Consider the following 20671-nt stretch of genomic DNA (forward strand, 5'->3'; position numbering starts at 1 on the left):
TGTGTGTGTGTGTGTGTGTGTGTGTGTGTGTGTGTGTGTGTGTGTGTATGTATCTTCTTTATCCATTCATCTGTTGGTCGCTTAAGTTGCTTCCATATCTTGGCTATTGTAAATAATGCTGCTATGAACGCTGGGGTGCACGTATCTCTTCAAATTAGTGTTTTCATTTTCTTTGGATATGTACATAGTAGTGGAATTGCTGGGTCATATGGTAGTTCTATTTTCAGTTTTCTGAGGAACCTCCATAATGTTTTCCATATTGGATGCACCAATTTACATTCTCACCAACAGTGTAAGGAGGGTTCCCTTTTCTCCACACCCTCTCTAGCATTTATTATTTGTTGACTTTTTGATGATGGCCATTCTGACCAGTGTGAGGTGGTACCCCACTGTAGTTCTGATTTGAAATTCTCTAATAATTAGTGATGTTGAGCATTTTTTCATGTGCCTGTTGGCCATGTGTATGTCTTCTTTGGAAAAATGTCTATTCAGGTCTTCTGCCCATTTTTGGATTGGACTGTTTTTTTATATTGAGTTGTATGAGCTGTTTATATATTTTGGATATTAACCCTGTGTTGGTCATATCGTTTGCAAATATTTTCTCTCATTCACAGGTTGTCTTTTCGTTTTGTCCACGGTTCCTTAGCTGTGCAAAAGTTTTTAAGTTTAATTAGGTCCCATCTGTTTACTTCTTTTGCCTTAGGAGACAGATCCAAAAAAATATTGCTACAATTTATGTCAAAGAGTGTTCTGCCTATGTTCTCTTCAATGAGTTTTATGGCTTCAGGTCTTACATTTAGATATTTAGTCCATTGAGTTTATTTTTGTATATGGTGTGAGGAAATGTTCTAATCTCATTCTTGTACATGTAGCTGTCCAGTTTTCCCAGCACAACTTACTAAAGAGATTGTCTTCTTCCATTGTATATTCTTGCCTCCTTTGTTGTAGATTAATTGACCAAAGGTTCATGGGTTTACTTCTGGGATCTCTATTGTGTTCCATTAATCTATGTGTATGTTTTTGTGCCGGTACCATGCTGTTTTGATTACTGTAGCTTTGTAGTATAGTCTGAAGTCTGGGCGCTTGACACCTCCAGATTTGTTCTTTTTCCTCCAGATTGTTTTGGCAATTTGGGGCCTTCTGTGGTTCTATACGAATGTTAGGCTTATTTGTTCTAGTTCTGTGAAAAATGTCATGAGTATTTTGATAGAGATTGCATTTAATCTGGAGATTGCTTTGGGTAGTATGGCCATTTTAACAATATTAATTCTTCCAATCCAAGAGCACAGGATATCCTTCCATTTCTTTTATCAATTGCCTTTATCATTGTTTCATAGTTTTCAGAGTACAGGTCTTTCACCTTTAAGTTTATTCCTAGGTATTGTATTCTTTTTGGTGTGATTTTAATGGGGATATTTTTTTCACTTTATCTTTCTGATAGTTCATTATTAGTGTATGTAAAGGAAACATATTTCTGTATATTAATCTTGTATTCTGCAATTTTACAGAATTCATTTATTAGTGCTAATAGTTTTTTGGTGGAGACATTAGGGTTTTCTATATATAGTATCATGGATCTGCAAATAATGAGTTTTACTTCTTCCCTTCACATTTGCATACCTATTTATCTTCCTTGTCTGATTGCTGTGGCTAGAACTTCCAATACTATGTTAAATAGAAGGGGCAAAGAGTGGGCATCCCTGTCTTGTTCCTGAGTTAGAAGAAAGGCTTTCAACTTTTACTGCTGAATATGATGTTAGCTGTGGATTTGTCATAAATAGCCTTTATTATGTTGAGATATGTTCCCTCTATACCCACTTCGGTGAGAATTTTATAATGAATGGATAATGAATTTTGTCAAATGGTTTTTCTGCATCTATTGAGATGATCAGTTGGTTTTTATCCTTCCTTTTGTTAATGTGGTATATCACATTAATTGATTTGCAAATACTGAACAATCTTTGTGTCCCTGGAATAAATCCAAATTGATCATCATATACAATCCTTTTAATATATTTTTGGATTCAGTTTGCTAATATTCTGTTGAGGATTTTAGAATCTATATTCATTGATATTGACCTGTAATTTTCTTTTTTTGTAGTGTCTTTGTGTGGTTTTGGTATCAGGGTAATTATTGGTGGCCTTGTAGAATGAATTTGAGAGTGTTCCATCCTCTGCAATTTTTTGGAATAGTTTGAGGTGGTTAGGTATTAGCTCTTCTTTATATGTTTGGTAGAATTCTCCTTTGAAGCTGTCTGGTCCTGGACTTTTGTTTGCTGGGAGTTTTTAAATTACAGATTCAACTTTACTACTAGTGATCAGTCTGTTCAAGTTGTCTATTTCTTTTTGATTCAGTCTTGACAGGTTGTATGTTTCTAGAAATTTATCCATTTTTTATAGGTTGTCCAATTCATTGACATATAACTGTTAGTAGTGTTCTCTTATGATTTTTTGTATCTGTGGTTTTTGCTGTTCCTTCTCCTCTGTCATTTCTTATTTTATTTGGGTCTTCTCTCTTTTATTCTTGGTGATCCTTGCTAAATGTTTACCAATTTTGTTCATCTTTTAAAAAAAACAGCTCTTGGTTTTACTGATCTTTTCTATTGTTTTGTTGATCACTATTTCATTTCCCCTCTGATCTTTATCTCCTTCCTATCGCTGACTTTGGGCTTTGTTCTTCTTTTTCTAATTCTTTTAAGTGGCAGGTTAGGTTGTTTACTTGAGATTTTTCTTCTTTCTTGAGAAAGGCCTGTACTGCTATAAACTTCCTTCTTAGAACTACTTTTGCTGCACCCTATAGGTTTTGGAGTGTTGAATTTCCATTTTCTTTGGTCTTGAGGTATTTTCTGATTTCCTCTTTGATTTCTTCATTCACCCATTGGTTTTTTAGTAGCATGTTGTTTTAGTCTCTAAGTATTTGTTCTTTTCCCATTCTTCTTTTTGTAATTGATTTCTAGTTTTATACTGCTATGGTCGGAAAAAATGTTTGATATAATTTCTATCTTCTCACATTTTTTTGAGACTTGTTTTATGGCCTAGCATGTGATCTATCCTGGAGAATGTTCCATGTGCACTTGAATATAATGTGTATTCTGTTGTTTTTGGATGTAATGTTCTGTACATATCTGTTAAGTCCAAGAGGTCTATTGTGTCATTTAAGACCAGTGTTGCCTTATTGATTTTCTGTCTGGATGATCTGTGCATTAATGTAAGTGTGGTGTTAAAGTGCTCTACTATTATTGTGAATTTCTCCCTTTTTGTCTGTTAGTATTTGCTTTATATATTTAGGTGCTCCTGTTTCAAGTATTTATGTTAATGATAACATCCTCTTCTTGTATTGATCCCTTTACCATTATATAATGCCCTTCTCTGTCTTTTGTTACAGTCTTTGTTTAAAGTCTACTTTATCTGATATGAGTATTGCTACCCCCACTTTCTTGTCATTTCTGTTTGCATGAAATAACTTTTTCCATCCCCTCACTTTGTCTGTGTCTTTGGCTCTGAAGTGAGTCTCTTGTAGGCAGCAAATAGAAGGGCCTCATCACCCTATGTCTTTTGATTTTTTAGTTCTTTGACATTTAATTTCTGATAGGTATGTGGTTAATGCCATTTTATGTTTCCTAGTTGTTTTTCTATTTCTTTGTTCATTTCTTCTTTTCGTTTCTTCTCTTGTGGTTTGATGATTTTCTTTAGTAGTATGCTTGTATTCTTTTTAGTTTTATCTACTGTAGTTTTGATTTGTGATTACCATGGGATTCATATATGTTGACCTGTAACTATATCTACTTGGTTTGAACTGATAGTCATTTAAGTTCAGATGTATTTGAAAAGATCTACAGTTTTTACACCTCTCCCCTACATTTTATGTTTTTGATGTCACATTTTAGATCTTCATGTTTATCTCTTAACTGTTTATTGTAGTTACAGTTGCTGCTACACTTTTTTTTAAGTTCATCTCTTTCTTTTTAATTCCTTGCCAAACAGTCAGTAACAACCAACAGATATTATTAAGGTTCAGTTTTCCAGCCCTTCCCTTACAGCTACAAGTTCATTAGGTATGTGGGGTCTATGTCCCAGGTCACTGCAGGCAACAGTTAACCAAATGCTTTTACAATTTTTTGTTTTTAATCTTTGTACTGGCTTATTTAAGTGGTTGATCCTCAGTCCTTACTATATATTTGCCTTTCCTATCAGGATTTCCCCTTTCCTACAGCTTACTTCTTTTCCACCCAGAGAAGTCCCTTCAACATTTCTTTTAAGTTAAGTTTAGTATTGATGAACTCTTAGCTTTTGCTTATCTGAGACGCCCTTTATCACTCCTTCTATTTTAATGATAATCTTGCTGAATAGAGTACCCTAGGTTGAAGGTTTTCCCTTTCGGGACTTTGAATATGTCGTGCTGCTCCCTTCTGGCCTGTAAAGTTTCTGCAGAGAAATCAGGTGACAGACTTATAGGGACTTCCTTGTGTATGACGCTGTTTTTCTCTTGCTGCCTTCAGAATTCAAACTTTTGCCATTTTAATTACGATATGTCTTGGTGTGCATCTGTTTGGGTTCATCTTGTTTGGACCCTCTTCCTGTACCTCAATATCTGTTTCTTTCTTCAGATTGTGGAAGTTTTCAGTCACAATTTCCTCAAATACATTTTCAATTCCCTTCTCTCTCTCTCTCCTCCTTCTGGGCTCCTTATATGTTATCCCAGAGATCTCTTAGACTGTTTTCAGTTTTTAAAACTGCCTTTCTTGGGCTTCCCTGGCGGTGCAGTGGTTGAGAGTCCGCCTGCCGACACAGGACACGGGTTCGTGACCCGGTCTGGGAAGATTCCACATGCTGCGGAACAGCTGGGCCGGTGAGCCATGGCCGCTGAGCCTGCGCGTCCAGAGCCTGTGCTCCGCAGCGGGAGAGGCCACAACACTGAGAGGCCCGTGTACTGCAAAAAAAAACAAACAAAAAAACTGCCTTTCTTTTTGCTGTTCTGATGGGGTGATGTGCATTATTCTATCTTCCAGATCACTTATGCATTATTCATTCCTTCTAGTGTGTTTTTTACTTCAACTATTGAATTCTTCATTTCTGATTGGGTCTTTTTTTATATTTTCTAGTTCCTTGTTAAAAAACATTGCTGTGTAGATGTATTCTTCCCCCTAATTCAGTTAACATTCTTATAACCAATGCTTTGAATTCTTTATCTAGTCAACTGTTTCATTAATGGTTTTTTCAGGGGTTTTCTACTGCTTTCAATTGAGAGGAGTTCCTCTCCCTTTTCATTTTGCTTAACTTTTCCTGCCTCTGTGAATTTAGGTGAAAGTTACCTTGAAGGAGTGTTCTTATGTACGAGTGTCCCTATACAGACTGCGTGTGCCCAATGCCTTTTGTGGGAGAACTGAATTTGACATGGACGCAAATCATGTCTTTCCTCAGGGTGTGCTGACAGCTATCTCCTTGGTAGGAGGTGGGCCTGCTGGTGGAGGGGCTAGAGATGGAGCCAGGTGTGGGGCAGGACTTCCCCTCTGCTAGGTGGCTGTCACTGTCCTATCAGGGGTGGGGTCTGATCCCAGGTTGCTGGAGCAGAAGCCCTGAGGGTCAGGCATGAGCTGGCTCTGTTCCCATTAAGTGGGTCTTTTCCTCTCTCCTTGCCCCAGAGCAGGAAGTGCTGAAGTGAGTGGGGCCTGTGTGGGCTCTCCGCTCATGTCAGCCTCAGACAGAGGTCTGAGCTGTCTCTGCTTCACTGCCTGTTCAGGTGCACATATTTGTTTCCCATGCTCCACTCAGATGTAGCCTCGGTACAAGTCCACTTTGACCCTCTCAGCTGATCACTGCCCCCAGCCCGTCACCTCCATCTGGCTGTGGAGCCACACTGCAGCGCTGCGGGGGGCCCGTGTGGACTCTCGGCGTGTACCAGGAGTGAGCTGTGGCAGGCCAGCTGCTGTCAGAGGTCTGGGCTGCTTCTGCTGTGCCACTTGAGTAGGTGCCGACAATGGCTGCCGCTACCCCTCCCAGGCTCCACCCTGGGGCTGGGTCACCGCTGTGTCCCACGGCTGAGTCTTCCTCCTGGTAGTGGCTGCCCCAGAGAGTTGGCTTGGCTTGGGGCTGGGGTGCATGATGAGGCCGCCGCAGGACTTGGCAGCTGCTGGAGCAGACCTCCCTCTGCCCTGCCTTTGGGCCAAGCTTGCGTGCACCCTCCTCACAAGCGGAGTCCAGGTCCCTCTGCCCTCCTGGGAGTCCCAGTTGCCCTCCAACCGGCCAAGGGGGCTCATCTCCCCAGTGGAGGACGCCAGGACTAGGGCACCCAATCTGTGGTTCTCAGCACTCACTGCCCATGGTGGGTCTCTGCCATGGATTCTCCATTTTCTTCTGAGTCCTCTCCCAGGGGCACAGGTCCTGACCTGATCACTTTTCTTCCCTTCCTACCCAATTATGTGTGGATATTTTTTTACAGTCTTGATTGTACCAGGGTCTTTCTGCTAGTTTCCAGTGAAATTGTTCCATATGTAGATTTTTTTTTTTTTTTTGCAATACGCGGGCCTCTCACTGTCGTGGCCTCTCCCGTTGCGGAGCACAAGCTCCAGACGCACAGGCTCAGAGGCCATGGCTCACTGGCCCAGCCGCTCCGCAGCATGTGGGATCTTCCCGGACCAGGGCATGAACCCGTGTCACCTGCATCAGCAGGCGGACTCTCAACCACTGCGCCACCAGGGAAGCCCCTTTGCCCATTTTTGAATTGGGTTGTTTTCGTTGTTGTTGAATTGTAGGAGTTCTTTATTCTGGATATTAATTCTTTTCAAATATATGATTTACAAATATTTTCCCCCATTCTGTAGGTTATTTTTCTCTTTCTTGATAATGTTCTCATATGAACAAAATTTCTTAATTTTGTTGATGTCTTATTTATCTATTTTCACATTTGTTGCTTGTGCTTTTGGTGTCATATGCATGAAATCATTGTCAAATCCAGGGACATGAAGAGTCTGCCCAATTTTCTTCTAAGAGTTTTACAGTTTTCCCTCTTAAGTTTAGGTCTTTGACATATTTAGAATTAGTTTTTGAATATGGTGTAAGGTAAGGGGTCCAATTTCATTCTTTTACATGTGGATATCCTGTTTTCTCAGCACCACTTATTGAAAAGACTGTCCTTTTCGCCACTGAATGGTATTGGCAATCATGTCAAAAATCAATCAAGCATATACGTGAGTGTTTATTTCTGAGACTGCTGCTTTTGTGTGAGACATTTTAAGGAAGTATTTCCTCTCAGATTTTTATGCTTAGCTAAAACCTTTGAAGAGAAATTTTACCTCTAGATTACTGGCAACTTTTTAAAAGCTTCCATCACCTTGGCTGGTTGATCTGGTTATGAGATTGGGCTTGGTAGAGTGCTATAATCTGAAATATTTAATGAATGAGCAAACCCCCAAAGCTTTTATATTCTAGGAAGAATTCCAGACACAGGTCCCTGTATCCTCTACTGGTATCTTCTTGCCTAGGATGCTTCACTTCATAGATGGGTTAGCGCTCATGAGACTGGAAAAACCGGACAAGCAGGGCAGCCTTGCCAAAGTTTCAAAGTGGTATGTTTACATTTATGCTGTATGAAATGCTATTTTTGAATAGCTAATATCTGCACATTTTCCACAATTCAAAGGTACAAAAGGATATAACATGAAAATAAAGTAGTACTTAAAAAAAAAAGCTTTAAGACATGAAACAAATTTTATATATACTGAATACAAAATAATGTTTAGTCTAGCATCCCTTCTCCCGCCCAAAAACCTCTTTATTCTCCAAAACATCCCCTTCTCTTTCCCCAGCCATGTAGTTACAGTGAGAACAACCACATTTTCACCAGGCCACTGGCCACTGGTTGATTTAGCTGTGGACATCTGATCCAAGGTAGGCCAAGGAGCTCTCTTCTTAAGGAATCTGAAATCAGGACTAAGAAATTGTATTTTCAGTCTTGTTGTTCTCTTGAACTGAGTAGCTACTAGGAGCAGTTACTTTCTGCCCAGTGGACTCAGAAGGGAGTATGGAGACAGAAAACAATGAAGAGTAGGTACCAAAGACAAGAGAAGGAAGAACACCCTGGTTTCCATACAGTGTTTAGTCCTGAGGTCCCAGTCTTCTTCTAAGGCCCAGCAGCATTACTGCCCTAGGGAGCCTCACTTGTTCCCTGTACCTTAATAACAGCATACCCTACCTTCTGCTTAAGTCTGTTCAAGTAAGTTTCTGTTATTTGCATCTTAATTCATATATTTTGCCATGCGAATAATGGGGTGTAATAAATAAATTAATCAAACATAATCAATCACTACCAGGGACCTGGAAATCTTTTTTTTAACCCATACATACTGACAGTCAATTCAGTAAGTCCCCTACATACGAACCTTCATGTTGCAAACTTTCAAAGATATGAACGTGCATTCCATCAACATCAGGGGTGAGTGAAAGTGCAGCTTGCCCTCTGTCTCCTATTGCTGATAATCCTTCAGCTCTACCATCTCCTACCTCCTCTCCCTCCTCCAGTCAGTAAGTCTTCTTGCCTGTTCACTTGATGCCAGCCCCTGTGTGCCAGCTGTTGTATTGCACTACTGTACTTTTCAAGGGACTGTACTGTAAGATTAAAAATGTTTTCTTTGTTTTTTATGTATTATTTGTGTGAAAAGTATTATAAACCTATTACAGTACAGTACTATATAGCCGATCGTGTTAGTTGGGTACCAAGGCTAACTCTGTTGGACTTACGAACAAATTGGACTTACGAATGTGCTCTCGGAACAGAACTCGTTTGTATATAGAGGACTTACTGTATGGTAATTTTATTCATTGTTGAAATGTTCTTTATTACTGTCAATGAAGAATTATAAACAATAACATGCTTCCTTCCTTTCATTTGCTTCTCAATGACAGAAACACTTTCTTTGAGACCAAAAATTAAGAGAGGAGGTTTACTCTACTCACTTGTCAGTGGTTCTTTCTCTAAATTGGAATCTTCTGGTGCATCAAAACGACCTTCTGGTAACTTTGGCTTCTTAAGGGGTTGTTTGATGGGTTTGGATTTTTCTCCTTGAGAACTTATTTTCCTCAAAGAATGACACAGAATGGGTGATCCTAGCAGAGTGAAGACAGTGAAAAAATAGGAGCTGTTCATTTATTCTACTTCAAAATGTAACACTTTTACTTACTTGTGTTAAGCTTACATATTCACAGTTATCAAAATTAAAAAGTACAGAAGGACACACAGTGACAACCCTTCCCTCTGCCCCTATCTTTCAGACGGCCAGTTCCTTTCCTCGGAGGCAACCAATGCTATCAGTTTGAAAAGAAGAGCTTTGAAATGAGTTAGTTAACCATTATCAAAATTGCAAAAACAGATATAAAATGCGGATTCCTGGGACTTCCCTGGTGGCGCAGTTGTTAAGAATCCGCCTGCCAATGCAGGGGACACAGGTTCGAGCCCTGGTCCAGGAAGATACCACATGCTGCGGAGCAACTAAGCCCGTGTGCCACAACTACTGAGCCTGCACTCTAGAGACCACGCTCCACAACTACTGAGCCCATGCATCACAACTACTGAGGCCTGCGCGCCTAGAGCCTGTGCTCTGCAACGAGACACCACCATGATGAGAAGTCCGCACACCGTAACAAAGAGTAGCCCTCGCTCGCCGCAACTAGAGAAAGCCTGTGCACAGCAATGAAGACTCAACAAGGCGAAAAATAAATAATAAAATAGATTTATTTTTAAAACATTAAATAATAAAATAAAATAAAATATGGATTCCTGTCTGAAGCAATGCCAAAAATACCAGGAATCAGATCATTAAGAGTAACTAAGTAGTAGGAACTTTTCAATGACAATATTTACTATTTAAATCTCTGTAAGTCACAAGGCACTGTGTTTAGTATTCTTATATTTAAATCCTAATCATGCCCCTCTTTTTCTGCCAATTAAACATCTTAAACTGTATTGGGCACCTGCAATTTATAAATGAGCTCACTTTCTAGGTTACAATGAGAAAGGTAAACTTTCAGTATTATGAAAGTTATCCAACCCTTGTTGAGATAATGTTCAGTAAGGGCAAAACCACTCTGAAAAATGACCTCAGGGTTGGGGTCTTCAACTTCCTCAAGGAAGAGCTTTAGAGGCAGACAGAGGTGGGTACCAGTTCTGGTCACACCACTGTGGCAGGCACAGTAATGGCCCCCAAAGAGGGTGAGAACCTAATATCTGGAAACTATGTGCAGGCTAGGTCACATGGTGAAGGAGAATTAGGTAAGAGATGGAACTGAAGTTGCTCATCAGATGACCCCGAACTAGGTAGACTGTCCTGGATTACCTGGGTGGGTCCACTGTCATCACAGGGGTTCTTAAAAGGGGAAGAGAGAACTGGAAGAGAGAACCAGAGAGGTGGCAGTGAGAGACAGACTTGATGATGTTGCTGGCTCTAAAGATGGAGGAAAGGGCCACCAAGTCCAGGAACTTGGGCAGCCTCTGGAAGATGGAAAAGGGAGGAAACAGATTCTCCCCTAGAGCACCCAGGAGAAACACAACCCTAACACCTTGGTTTCAGCACAGAGAGACCCATTGCAGACTTCTCACCTCTGGAACTGTAAGGATTTTTAAGCCACTAAGTTTGTGGTAATTTGTTACACCAGCAATAAGAAACTAAAACAAATACTTACTAGTTGTTTGACCTTTGTCAAGTTATTTACCCTTTCTAAATCCATTTCTTCCCCTCTAAATTGAATATAACAGTATCTACCTCATGAGGTTACTAAATAGATTAAACTGGACAATTCAGGCAAAGCACTTAGCACAGTGACAGACTGTATCTATTATTGTTATTATAGAATTATCTGGAAGCTCCTGATAGCATTACACGTAGTTAGGATTTTCTTTCACTACATGTATTTTATTCATATTCCAATAATGACTACATCACCCAACCCCCCGCTTTAAAAAATTATATATATATACACACACACACACACACACATATACACACATGCAAATAGATATGCACAAGTATTTGTATGTATATATGTCTCCATGTATGTGTGTGTATATATATATATATATATATATATATACACCCTCCACAGCCAATTTGGAATTTACATTGACATGTTTGTAAGATTACATAAAGTTAACATTACATACAAACTGCATTAACAATTTCAAAATAGTACATCAGGCTGTTAATTTGCACATCCACTGCATATATCTCAGTGTCTAGCAACATTGTTGATTGTCTGAATGTCCAACTGTAATGCAGATTAGTCTTCAGCCAACAAAATTCAAGGATTAAGAAAATAAATATACAACTGAATGTATTAAGAAAGCTACAACGACTTACAGAATATAGACTTCTCCCACCTAAATACTCACTTACATAAAATACTTCACATTTATGATACTAATTGGCTGAGAAGAATCTGTGAATCAATAACAATTTCTATACATATTAAAATAAAAACACCTAAAATTTTAATGTATTTATTGAGTTAGATTACAGACCATTCTGCCTTCAAACTTCCACTTCAATATTTCAGGGCATATTTTACTTTTAATTATGTCCTCAAAATAATACTTAGTTAAGCATGCACTAAATATCAAAAGAGAAAAACCTGCAAAAAAATATCTTGTAAAGCTGCATTTATTTTTATTAAGAAACTATATGGGGGCTTCCCTGGTGGTGCAGTGGTTAAGAATCTGCCTGCCAATGTAGGGGGCATGGGTTTGAGCACGGGACCAGGAAGATCCCACATGCCGTGGAGCAACTAAGCCCGTGCACCACAACTACTGAACCTGTGCTCTAGAGCCCGCGAGGCACAACTACTGAGCCTGCATGCCTCAACTACTGAAGCCCAAATGCCTAGAGCCCGTGCTCTGCAACAAAAGAAGCCACCGCAATGAGAAGCCTGTGCACCGCAACAAACAGCAGCCCCCGCTCACAGCAAGTAGAGAAAGCCCTGTGTGCAGCAACGAAGACCCAACACAGCCAAAAATAAATAAATTTATTAAAAAAAATTATATGGGTAACAGAAATATGAGTTTCTGATCGTACTAATATATTTCATATAATAATCTGTTCTTCGTTTTTTGTGGTTGACTATTTAGAAAAATATTATATTGAAAATGTTGGTGAATATAAACCACGCACAACTGAAAGACATTCTAGGTCCCAAATCACACGGATGTCCATGCTTGCCACTATTATTCAACATAGTTTTGGAAGTCCTAGCCACGGCAATCAGAGAAGAAAAAGAAATAAATGGAATACAAATTGGAAAAGAAGAAGTAACACTGTCACTGTTTGCAGATGACATGATACTATACATAGAGAATCCTAAAGATGTCACCAGACAACTACTAGAGCTAATCAATGAATTTGGTAAAGTTGCAGGATACAAATTTAATGCACAGAAATCGCTTGCATTCCTATACACTAAGAACGAAAGATCAGAAAGAGAAATTAAGGAAACAATCCCATTCACCACTGCAACAAAAAGAATAAAATACCTAGGAATAAACCTACCTAAGGAGGTAAATGACCTGTACTCAGAAAACTGTAAGACACTGATGAAAGAAATCAAAGATGACACAAACAGATGGAGAGATACGCCATGTTCTTGGATTGAAAGAATCAATATTGTGAAAATGACTATACTGCCCAAAGCAACCTACTGATTCAATGCAATCCCTATCAAATTACCAGTGGCAGTTTTTACAGAACTGGAACAAAAAAATCTTAAAATTTGTCTGGAGACACAAAAGACCCCCAATAGCCAAAGCAGTCTTGAGGGAAAAAAAATGGAGCTGGAGGAATCAGACTCCCTGACTTCAGACTATACTACAAAGTTACAGTAATCAAGACAATATGGTACTAGCACAAAAACAGAAATATAGATCAATGGAACAGGACAGAAAGCCCAGAGATAAACCTACACACCTATGGTCAACAAAGGAGGCAAAGATATACAATGGAGAAAAGACAGTCTCTTCAATAGTTGTGCTGGGAAAACTGGACAGCCAAATATAAAGGCATGAAATTAGAACACTCCCCAATACCATACACAAAAATAAACTGAAAATGGATTAAAGACCTAAATATAAGGCGAGACACTATAAAACTCTTAGAGGAAAACATAGGAAGAACACTCTTTGACATAACTCACAGTAAGATCTTTTTGATCCACCTCCTAGAGTAATGGAAATAAAAACAAAAATAAACAAATTGGACCTAATGAAACTTAAAAGCTTTTGCAAAGCAAAGGAAACTACAAACAAGATGAAAAGACAACCCTCAGAATGGGAGAAAATATTTGCAAATGAATCAACGGACAAAGGATTAATCTCCAAAATATATAAACAGCTCATGCAGTTCAATATTAAAGAAACAAACAATGCAATGAAAAAATGGGCAGAAGACCTAAACAGACATTTCTCCAAAGAAGAGGTACAGATGGCCAAGAAGCACATGAAAAGCTGCTCAACATCACTAATTATTAGAGAAGTGCAAATCAAAACTACAATGAGATATCACCTCACACCAGTTAGAATGGGCATCATCAGAAAATCTACAAACAACAAATGCTGGAGAGGGTGTGGAGAAAAGGGAACCCTCTTGCACTGTTGGTGGGAATGTAAATTGATACAGCCACTATGGAGAAGAGTATGGAGGTTCCTTAAAAAACTAAAAATAGAATTACCATATGATCCAGCAATCCCAACTACTGGGCATATACCCAGAGAAAACCATAATTCAAAAAGACACATGTACCCCAATGTTCACTGCAGCACTATTTACGATAGCCAGTTAACGGAAGCAACCTATATGCCCATAGACAGACGAATGGAGAAAGAAGATGTGGTACATATATACAAATGGAATATTACTCAGGCATAAAAGGGAATGAAATTGGGTCATTTGTAGAGACATGGATGGATCTAAAGACTGTCATACAGAGTGAAGTAAGTCAGAAAGAGAAAAACAAATATCGTACATTAATGCATATATGTGGAACCTAGGAAAATGGTACAGATCAACTGGTTTGCAGGGCAGAAACAAAGACACAGATGTAGAGAACAAATGTATGGACACCAAGGGGGAGAAGCGGCGGGGGTGGTGGTGGTGGTGGTATGAATTGGGAGATTGGGATTGACATATATACACTAATATGTATAAAATAGATAACTAATAAGAACCTGTTGTATAAAAAATAAATAAAATTATATTAAAAAGAAAAGCCAAAAAACACGTGGACACAAAGTAAAATGAAGAACCCAATATTAAAGGAAGATCTAAAAAAGCAGTCAGATCAAAGACATTACTAGTAAAGGAATAAAAATTAGACAGATGACTTCCCATTAGCTATAATGAAAGCCAGAAGAGATAGAGCTGTGAGAAAATGATGCAGCCATTGAAACTACTTTCAAGAACAGGAGAGAAATAAAACCATATTTTCAGATTAAAAATAAAATGTATATTTACAAAAACCACAGAACTTTATCACAAGACTGTCACCAAAGGGAACTTCTAAACAATGTACTTTAAGAAACTGATCCAAGGACTTCCCTGGTGGTGCAGTGGTTGAGAATCCACCTGCCAATGCAGGGGACACAGGTTTGAGCTCTGGTCTGGGAAGATCCCACATGCCACAGAGTAACTAAGCCCGTGCGCCACAACTACTGAGCCTGCACTCTAGAGCCCACCTAGAGTCCATGCTCTGCAACAAGAGAAGCCACAGCAATGAGAAGCCCAAGCACCACACTGAAGAGAAGCCCCCACTCGATGCAACTAGAGAAAGCCCGCACGCAGCAACGAAGACCCAACGCAGCAAAAATAAATAAATAAATAAAAATTTTAAAAGTTGTTAAAAGAGTAAATCCTAAGCGTTCTCATGACAAAGAAAATAAATTTATAAAAAGAAAGTGATCAAAAAATAAAGTGTGAGATAAAATAGAAGACAAAAGTTTTATATGTTGACTGTATAGAAGTGCAATAACAGTATTGATTTGTGTTACTACACAATTCCACCTAACATACACACAACACACACACACACACACACCCCTAAAAGGCTGAACAACAGAAGTGGAGGGTGAGTGAATTCAAAGCATTTTTAAGCTTTGTACTATTTAGGAGGAGAATAAAGGTATTAATTAACTTTCAACTTCCTTAAGCATGCATTTAGATTTCAAGGGTAACCAATAAAAAGCAGTGTATATCTTCCAAAGCAGTGTGTATCTTCATTTTTTTCCTGTTTTTCTAGCAGAGGAAACAAATGAAAAAAGCAAACACTGAATTCAAAGTATGACAAATAGAAGGTGTGAAAAATAAGATGGTAGAAATAAAGCCAATTTTATCAGTAACTATAATTGTAAATCGACTGAACTCTCCAGTTAAAAGGTATGCTGTTGGACTTCAAAATAAAAACTCACCAAAATCTAGCCATATGCTGTTTATATGAAGAGAACCATTACCATGGTTCAAAAAAAAAAAAAGGGCCAATGTTATGGACGGAAGGTTTGTGCCCAACCCCCCCCCACATTCATATGCTGAAATTCTAACCCCTGATGTGATGATATTAGGAGGTGGGGCCTTTGGAAGGCAAGTAGATCATGAGGGTGGAGCCCTCATGGTGGATTAGTGCCCTTATAAGAAAGGCTATGAGAGCTTTCAGGGTCCTTCTGCTCTCTGCCACATGAGGATACAACAGGAAGACAGCCATCTGCGAACCAGAAAGCAGGCTCACACCAAAGACCAGATGTGCTGGCACCTTGATCTTGGACTTTCCAGCCTCCAGATCTGTGAAAAACAAATGTTTGATGTTTAAGCCGCCCAGTCTACGGTACTTTGTTATTGCAGCCTGAGCTAAGACATGTGAGATGCACCATTTCCACATCTTCTAAAAAAAAGGGGAACCCACAGAAAATGGAAAGAAAATAAAAACAGTAAGAGAAGAAAATAATAACATAAATAAAAGACATAAAACTAAGAGGATCAACAAAACCAAAAGTTGGTTCTCTTAAAAGACTAAAACTACTGTGAAGTCTTTGGTAAAGCTAATATGAAAACGACAACAACAAACACAAAAACACCCAAAAAAACCAAGAGAAGGTAAAATATATGAGTAAAAGAGGAGTACATAGCTACATAGAACAAAAGTTTTTTAAAAACCCCAAACCAGGAACTTTATGCCTATATATTTAAAGTATACAAAATGAACAATTTTCTCAAAAAATTTAACTTATCAAAACTGACTTTAGAAGAGAAAATCTGATAAATACCACAATAATCATTACAAAAATAACCAATAATTTAAAATCTTCCCTCAAAGAAAAGAGCAGGTCTAGACAGTTTTGTAGGCAATCTGTAGCAGACACTCAAGGAACAGAGTATTTCAATCTTAAAAAAAAAAAAAAAATCTAATATAGAAGAGAAAAGGATGAGAAGACTCTTGAATTCATTTTAAGAGGCTAGAATAACTTTAATTTCAAAACCAGAAAAGGAAATTCCAAGACATGAAAATTACAGGCCAACTTCTAAACAAAATATTAGCATACCAAACCCAACACTAAATTAATAATATAATCAACCTGATCAATCTGAATATTTTCTAGAAATGCAAGAGTGATTCAGCACTAGAAAAATTTATAATTCACCAACCCACCATATTAAAGGAGAAAAGTGAATTAACAAGATGAAGAAAAATGAATTAGTAAATTTCAAGATTTATTCTGTCTTAAAAAACAGACAACTACATAAACAAAAAACCCCCCAAATCCTTCTAGAAATGGCAAGGGACTTCATTAACCTAATAAAGGGCACACCTACAGCTAATATTACATGATGAAATATGAACATATTTCCTTTACAATTATGAACAAGTATGCCTATCACCACTTTTACTCAACATGGTACTGGAAATCTGAGCAAGGACAGAGAAACAAGAGAAAAGAAAAAGATATAAAGATTAGAAAGGGAGAACTAGATTTTCATTATTTGCAGGCAATATTTGTGTCTACCTAGCACTGCCCCACCAAAATCTGCAAATAAATTATTTAAATTAATAAAGTAATTTAGCCAGGTTACTGGACACAAAATCAATAAATAAGTCAACTGTGTTTCTATACATAAGCAGCAATCAGAAAATGATAATCTTAAAAAATACTGAGCAGTTGTAACCAAACCCCAACAGGAACTTTTTTTTAAAAGAATTTTATATGGAAAGCAGATATCCAAGAATAGCCAAGACACTTCTGAAAAACAAGATGAAAGGACTTATCCTACTAAATATCAAGAGTTGTTACAAAGGCATGGTCATTAAGATAGGTGTTACATCACAGGAACAGACAAATAGATCAATGGAACTGAAGAGAGCCAAGAAATAAACCCGCGTGCATATGCGTATGTAAACTTGATTTATGACAGGGGCGTTACATCGGGCGGGGGGAAGGTCCAATATATGGGCCTGGGACAACTGGTTACTGACATGGGAAGAAAGTGAAATTGGTTTCCTGCCTCACACCATACATGAAAATCAATTCCTGGTAGCATAAAGGCTTAAATATAAAAAGCCAAACTATAGACCTTTGAGGAGAAAATACAGAATATCTCTACGACCTTAGGGTAGGGAAGGCTTTAACAAAGACCACAAAGCACAGACAATAAACAAAAGGATCAAGACAAGATTATAATAAAATTACGAATACCTGTTTATCAAAAGACACCTTTCCTTTGAATCTGTGTGACTGTACAATCAGATCCATTATTTTATTCTGTCTACTGCTGAAGATAATTTTTTAAAAAAAGACACCATAAGAGTAACAAAAGCAGTCCACAAACTGAGCTTGAGCTTGTATGGCCGTTAGCATAAGTGAGGCCATCTTGGGCCCATACAGGCTTTCTGCTGACCCTACCCAGGACTGTACTGCGAAGTCACTCACTCTCTGTTGTCAAGGGCTTAGCAGTTAATCGACATTGTTCAATAATCATTCGGATCAGGTGGCCTCTATACTCTGTTAGTCCCCAAACAATGAGGAAAATCTTCGCTGACATATTCCGGGCACCCACAAGACCAGTTACCTACTCATAAATCTTAGGAACGCACTTCCTGTTTCCAAGCACGTACCTCCATAGTCTAGGTCAACTATAAAACTGTCCCAATGGCCCCCTTGGTGGTTTGGAGGGCAGCTGTTAATTTTTACTGACGGTTGCCCGCCTGCTCTCAGCCTTTACAGGTAAGTTACCCTATGATAAACTGATTCACCGATTGTATGAACCTGCCTGCCGTGTTTTTCAGTCTCAAGATGCCTTCTCAGTTCAGTAAGCACTTTTCATTCCCTCCGCCCTCAAACAAAGCTATCTGCCATTTACATAAGTAAAAAAGGTATAGTGGTCAAATACATGTAAAGAATATAAATAAGAAAGACAAACAACCCAATAAGAAAATGAAGAGATATTTCATCAAAAAAAGCGAAAAACTTTCGAAAAGATGTTTAACTTCTCTAATCAGAGAAACGCAAAATTGTAATGAAATACCGTTTCAACACCCTACAGGCAGACAAAAATTATATTTTCTGATGCTATCCAATGTTGGCAAGTATGTGGGGCAACAGGAACTCTAATACTGCTGGTAGAAGTATAAATAGCCAGTAGGAATGGAAAATGCCTTTACAGCTTGCCATCATATTGTAAAACTGAACAGGCCTATGCCACATATTCCAGGAATTCAACCCCTTGTGCAAGTACACCTACAGTGTACACAAGATGTGTAGCAGTCAATCCTGGTGCTTCTAGAGTTACACAATGTCCACTGAGAAGGGGAAAGGAAAAACGTATGATACACTCTCATAACTCAATGAATAATTACAGCATCACATATCAACATGGATGAATCTCAAACCAGTCAGGTGAAAAAAGCAAGTAAAATAAATACAAATGGCATGGAGCCCTTTCTGTAAAGATCAAAAGCTTGCAGTTACACAATTGCATCAGGAAGCAGGTAGCAGGTAGTCGCTTGGCAATGGAAATATTCTATTTCTTAAACTGGAGAATGGATTCATAAATGTTGGCTTTGCTTCACAACTCACATGTGTTATGTAAATTTTTGGTATGAAACACTTCATTCTTAAGTTTTGAACATTAGTGAAAAAGGGATATTGAATGAACACACAACGGAGCTTCACAGTTATTACCTCGAGGTTTGAACAGTATGGGATTTTTACTTTATATATTATTCATTCCTGGATCATTTAAAATTTTTACAACTTAACAGGTAGTCTGTCTGGGGAGAGATGATTACAGAAAGGAAAACAAACTTTATAGGAATCTGGGGCCCATCAGGAGGAGGGGCGGAATTGTCTTCAACTTAACACAATTTTTCCAGCGTGTCCTAAATTAAAACTAGGCTTAGCATACTCTGTGGGTTAAGGCTGTAATATTTTGAGAAAATTTTCCAGCAAAAATGGGTTTTACAAGATTGGTTTTTACTGAAAGCATGCATACTTTCTCAGGAATAATTCCTGGTTTCACCTAATTTTTATTATACTTATTAGCCTTCGGCCCACTTTTCCAAAATTCTGCACTTTTCCACTTCTAGTACTGTAGACTGCCAGAGATCTTTTTCGCTGTAAATAAACTAAATAAGCAAATGATGAGTCCACTGCCGCAGGGCCCGCTTTTCCACACTCTCCACGCGCACCAGATGCCGCGCGCCCTGCGAACCCCCCAGGACTCAGGACGCCCGCCCCGCTTCGTGGTCATCGCGGTGGCCGCCGGGAAGGAGGCGTCCAGACAGCGGGGCCCAGCGACTGTCCAGCTCCGGTCCCGCCCTGAGCTCGGGCGGCAAGGACATGCCGGGGACGAGCGCGGTGGCCGTGCAGGACACGAAGGCTCGGCAGGCCCGGGGCCCCCGAGCCCGCGACACGCCGCTGCCCCGCCGGACGCGTTTCTCGCGGCATCCGTGCCTTCGCGACCCCGCCCGCGACCTCGGCCCCAGGATCGGGCGCCTTACTTGCCGCTCTCCACGCTGTGGCCGGGATGCGGCCCAGCAACGACGTGAAGCCCAGCACAACCATGACGCCAACTCCCGCGGCGTCCGCAACAGCCGCGTCTTCCCGGCACGCCCCGCGGGAGGGGCGGGGCCGCGGGGCGGGCGGGGCCTCCGCGGGGCGGGCGGGGCCTCCGTAGCCTGCGCCGGAAACCCGCGCTCCCGCACCTGGCTGTATGCAGGAAAAAGTGGAGCGGCTCGGCCTTATCATGAAGAACAACCCAAACTACCCTGAAGCTCGTGTTGATGAAAACCTCAAATCATGGCTGAAGTTGGATGAGGGAATGCTTCCGTTTGTTCCTCTCAATTTGAGGCGAAGGTCTCTTGGAAGCTCGCTGTTCCAGTCCACAAATAGTGGGCACCTTCTCTTTTGCCTGTGCAATAGGCTTCTTTCCCCTCAGTTCTCCGTCTTTATTTTTTTACATTTCTGCTTGTTCAGTGAACTCTGACCCACTGACCAGGTGGCCTGGAAGATGACGTTTGGGTGCAGCGCAGAGCAGAAGGCTCTCGTCTGGTCCAGCTGCTGGGAAGGAGAGCTGCGCATCCGCCCTCCGGTTCCAGCGGCTCCTGCCGTGTTCGGAGCACGTGTGGCAGGTCAGGAGGCTTCATGGGACCTGTGGAA

General features: G+C 39.7%; 1 protein-coding gene across 5 annotated transcripts in view; it reads right to left on the reverse strand.

Annotated features, from left to right (window-relative positions):
- Positions 1-20468, reverse strand: part of SDHAF4 (succinate dehydrogenase complex assembly factor 4) — a 24754-nt gene extending 4286 nt beyond the window's left edge. For 4 of the 5 annotated variants that reach the window (XR_003430022.1, XR_003430016.1, XM_027093192.1 and 1 more), the window contains exons 1-2: positions 20014-20371; positions 8953-9102 (exon numbers count right to left, since the gene is read on the reverse strand). Coding sequence is in view for 3 of the 5 variants with exons in the window: in XM_027093192.1 (XP_026948993.1) it covers positions 8953-9102; positions 20014-20260 (397 nt within the window). In the remaining 2 variants the exon portion in view is untranslated. Of the gene's footprint in view, positions 1-7688; positions 7930-8952; positions 9103-20013 lie in introns of those variants that run through there. The other variant, XM_027093184.1, reaches the window with a different exon arrangement.
- Between the last annotated feature and the right edge of the window lie 203 nt (positions 20469-20671).

This window comes from Aethalodelphis obliquidens, unplaced genomic scaffold (genome assembly GCF_003676395.1).
Source record: "Aethalodelphis obliquidens isolate GAN/ISIS:26980383/991018 unplaced genomic scaffold, ASM367639v1 scaffold3, whole genome shotgun sequence".
In the NCBI taxonomy this organism is placed as follows: domain Eukaryota; kingdom Metazoa; phylum Chordata; class Mammalia; order Artiodactyla; family Delphinidae; genus Aethalodelphis; species Aethalodelphis obliquidens.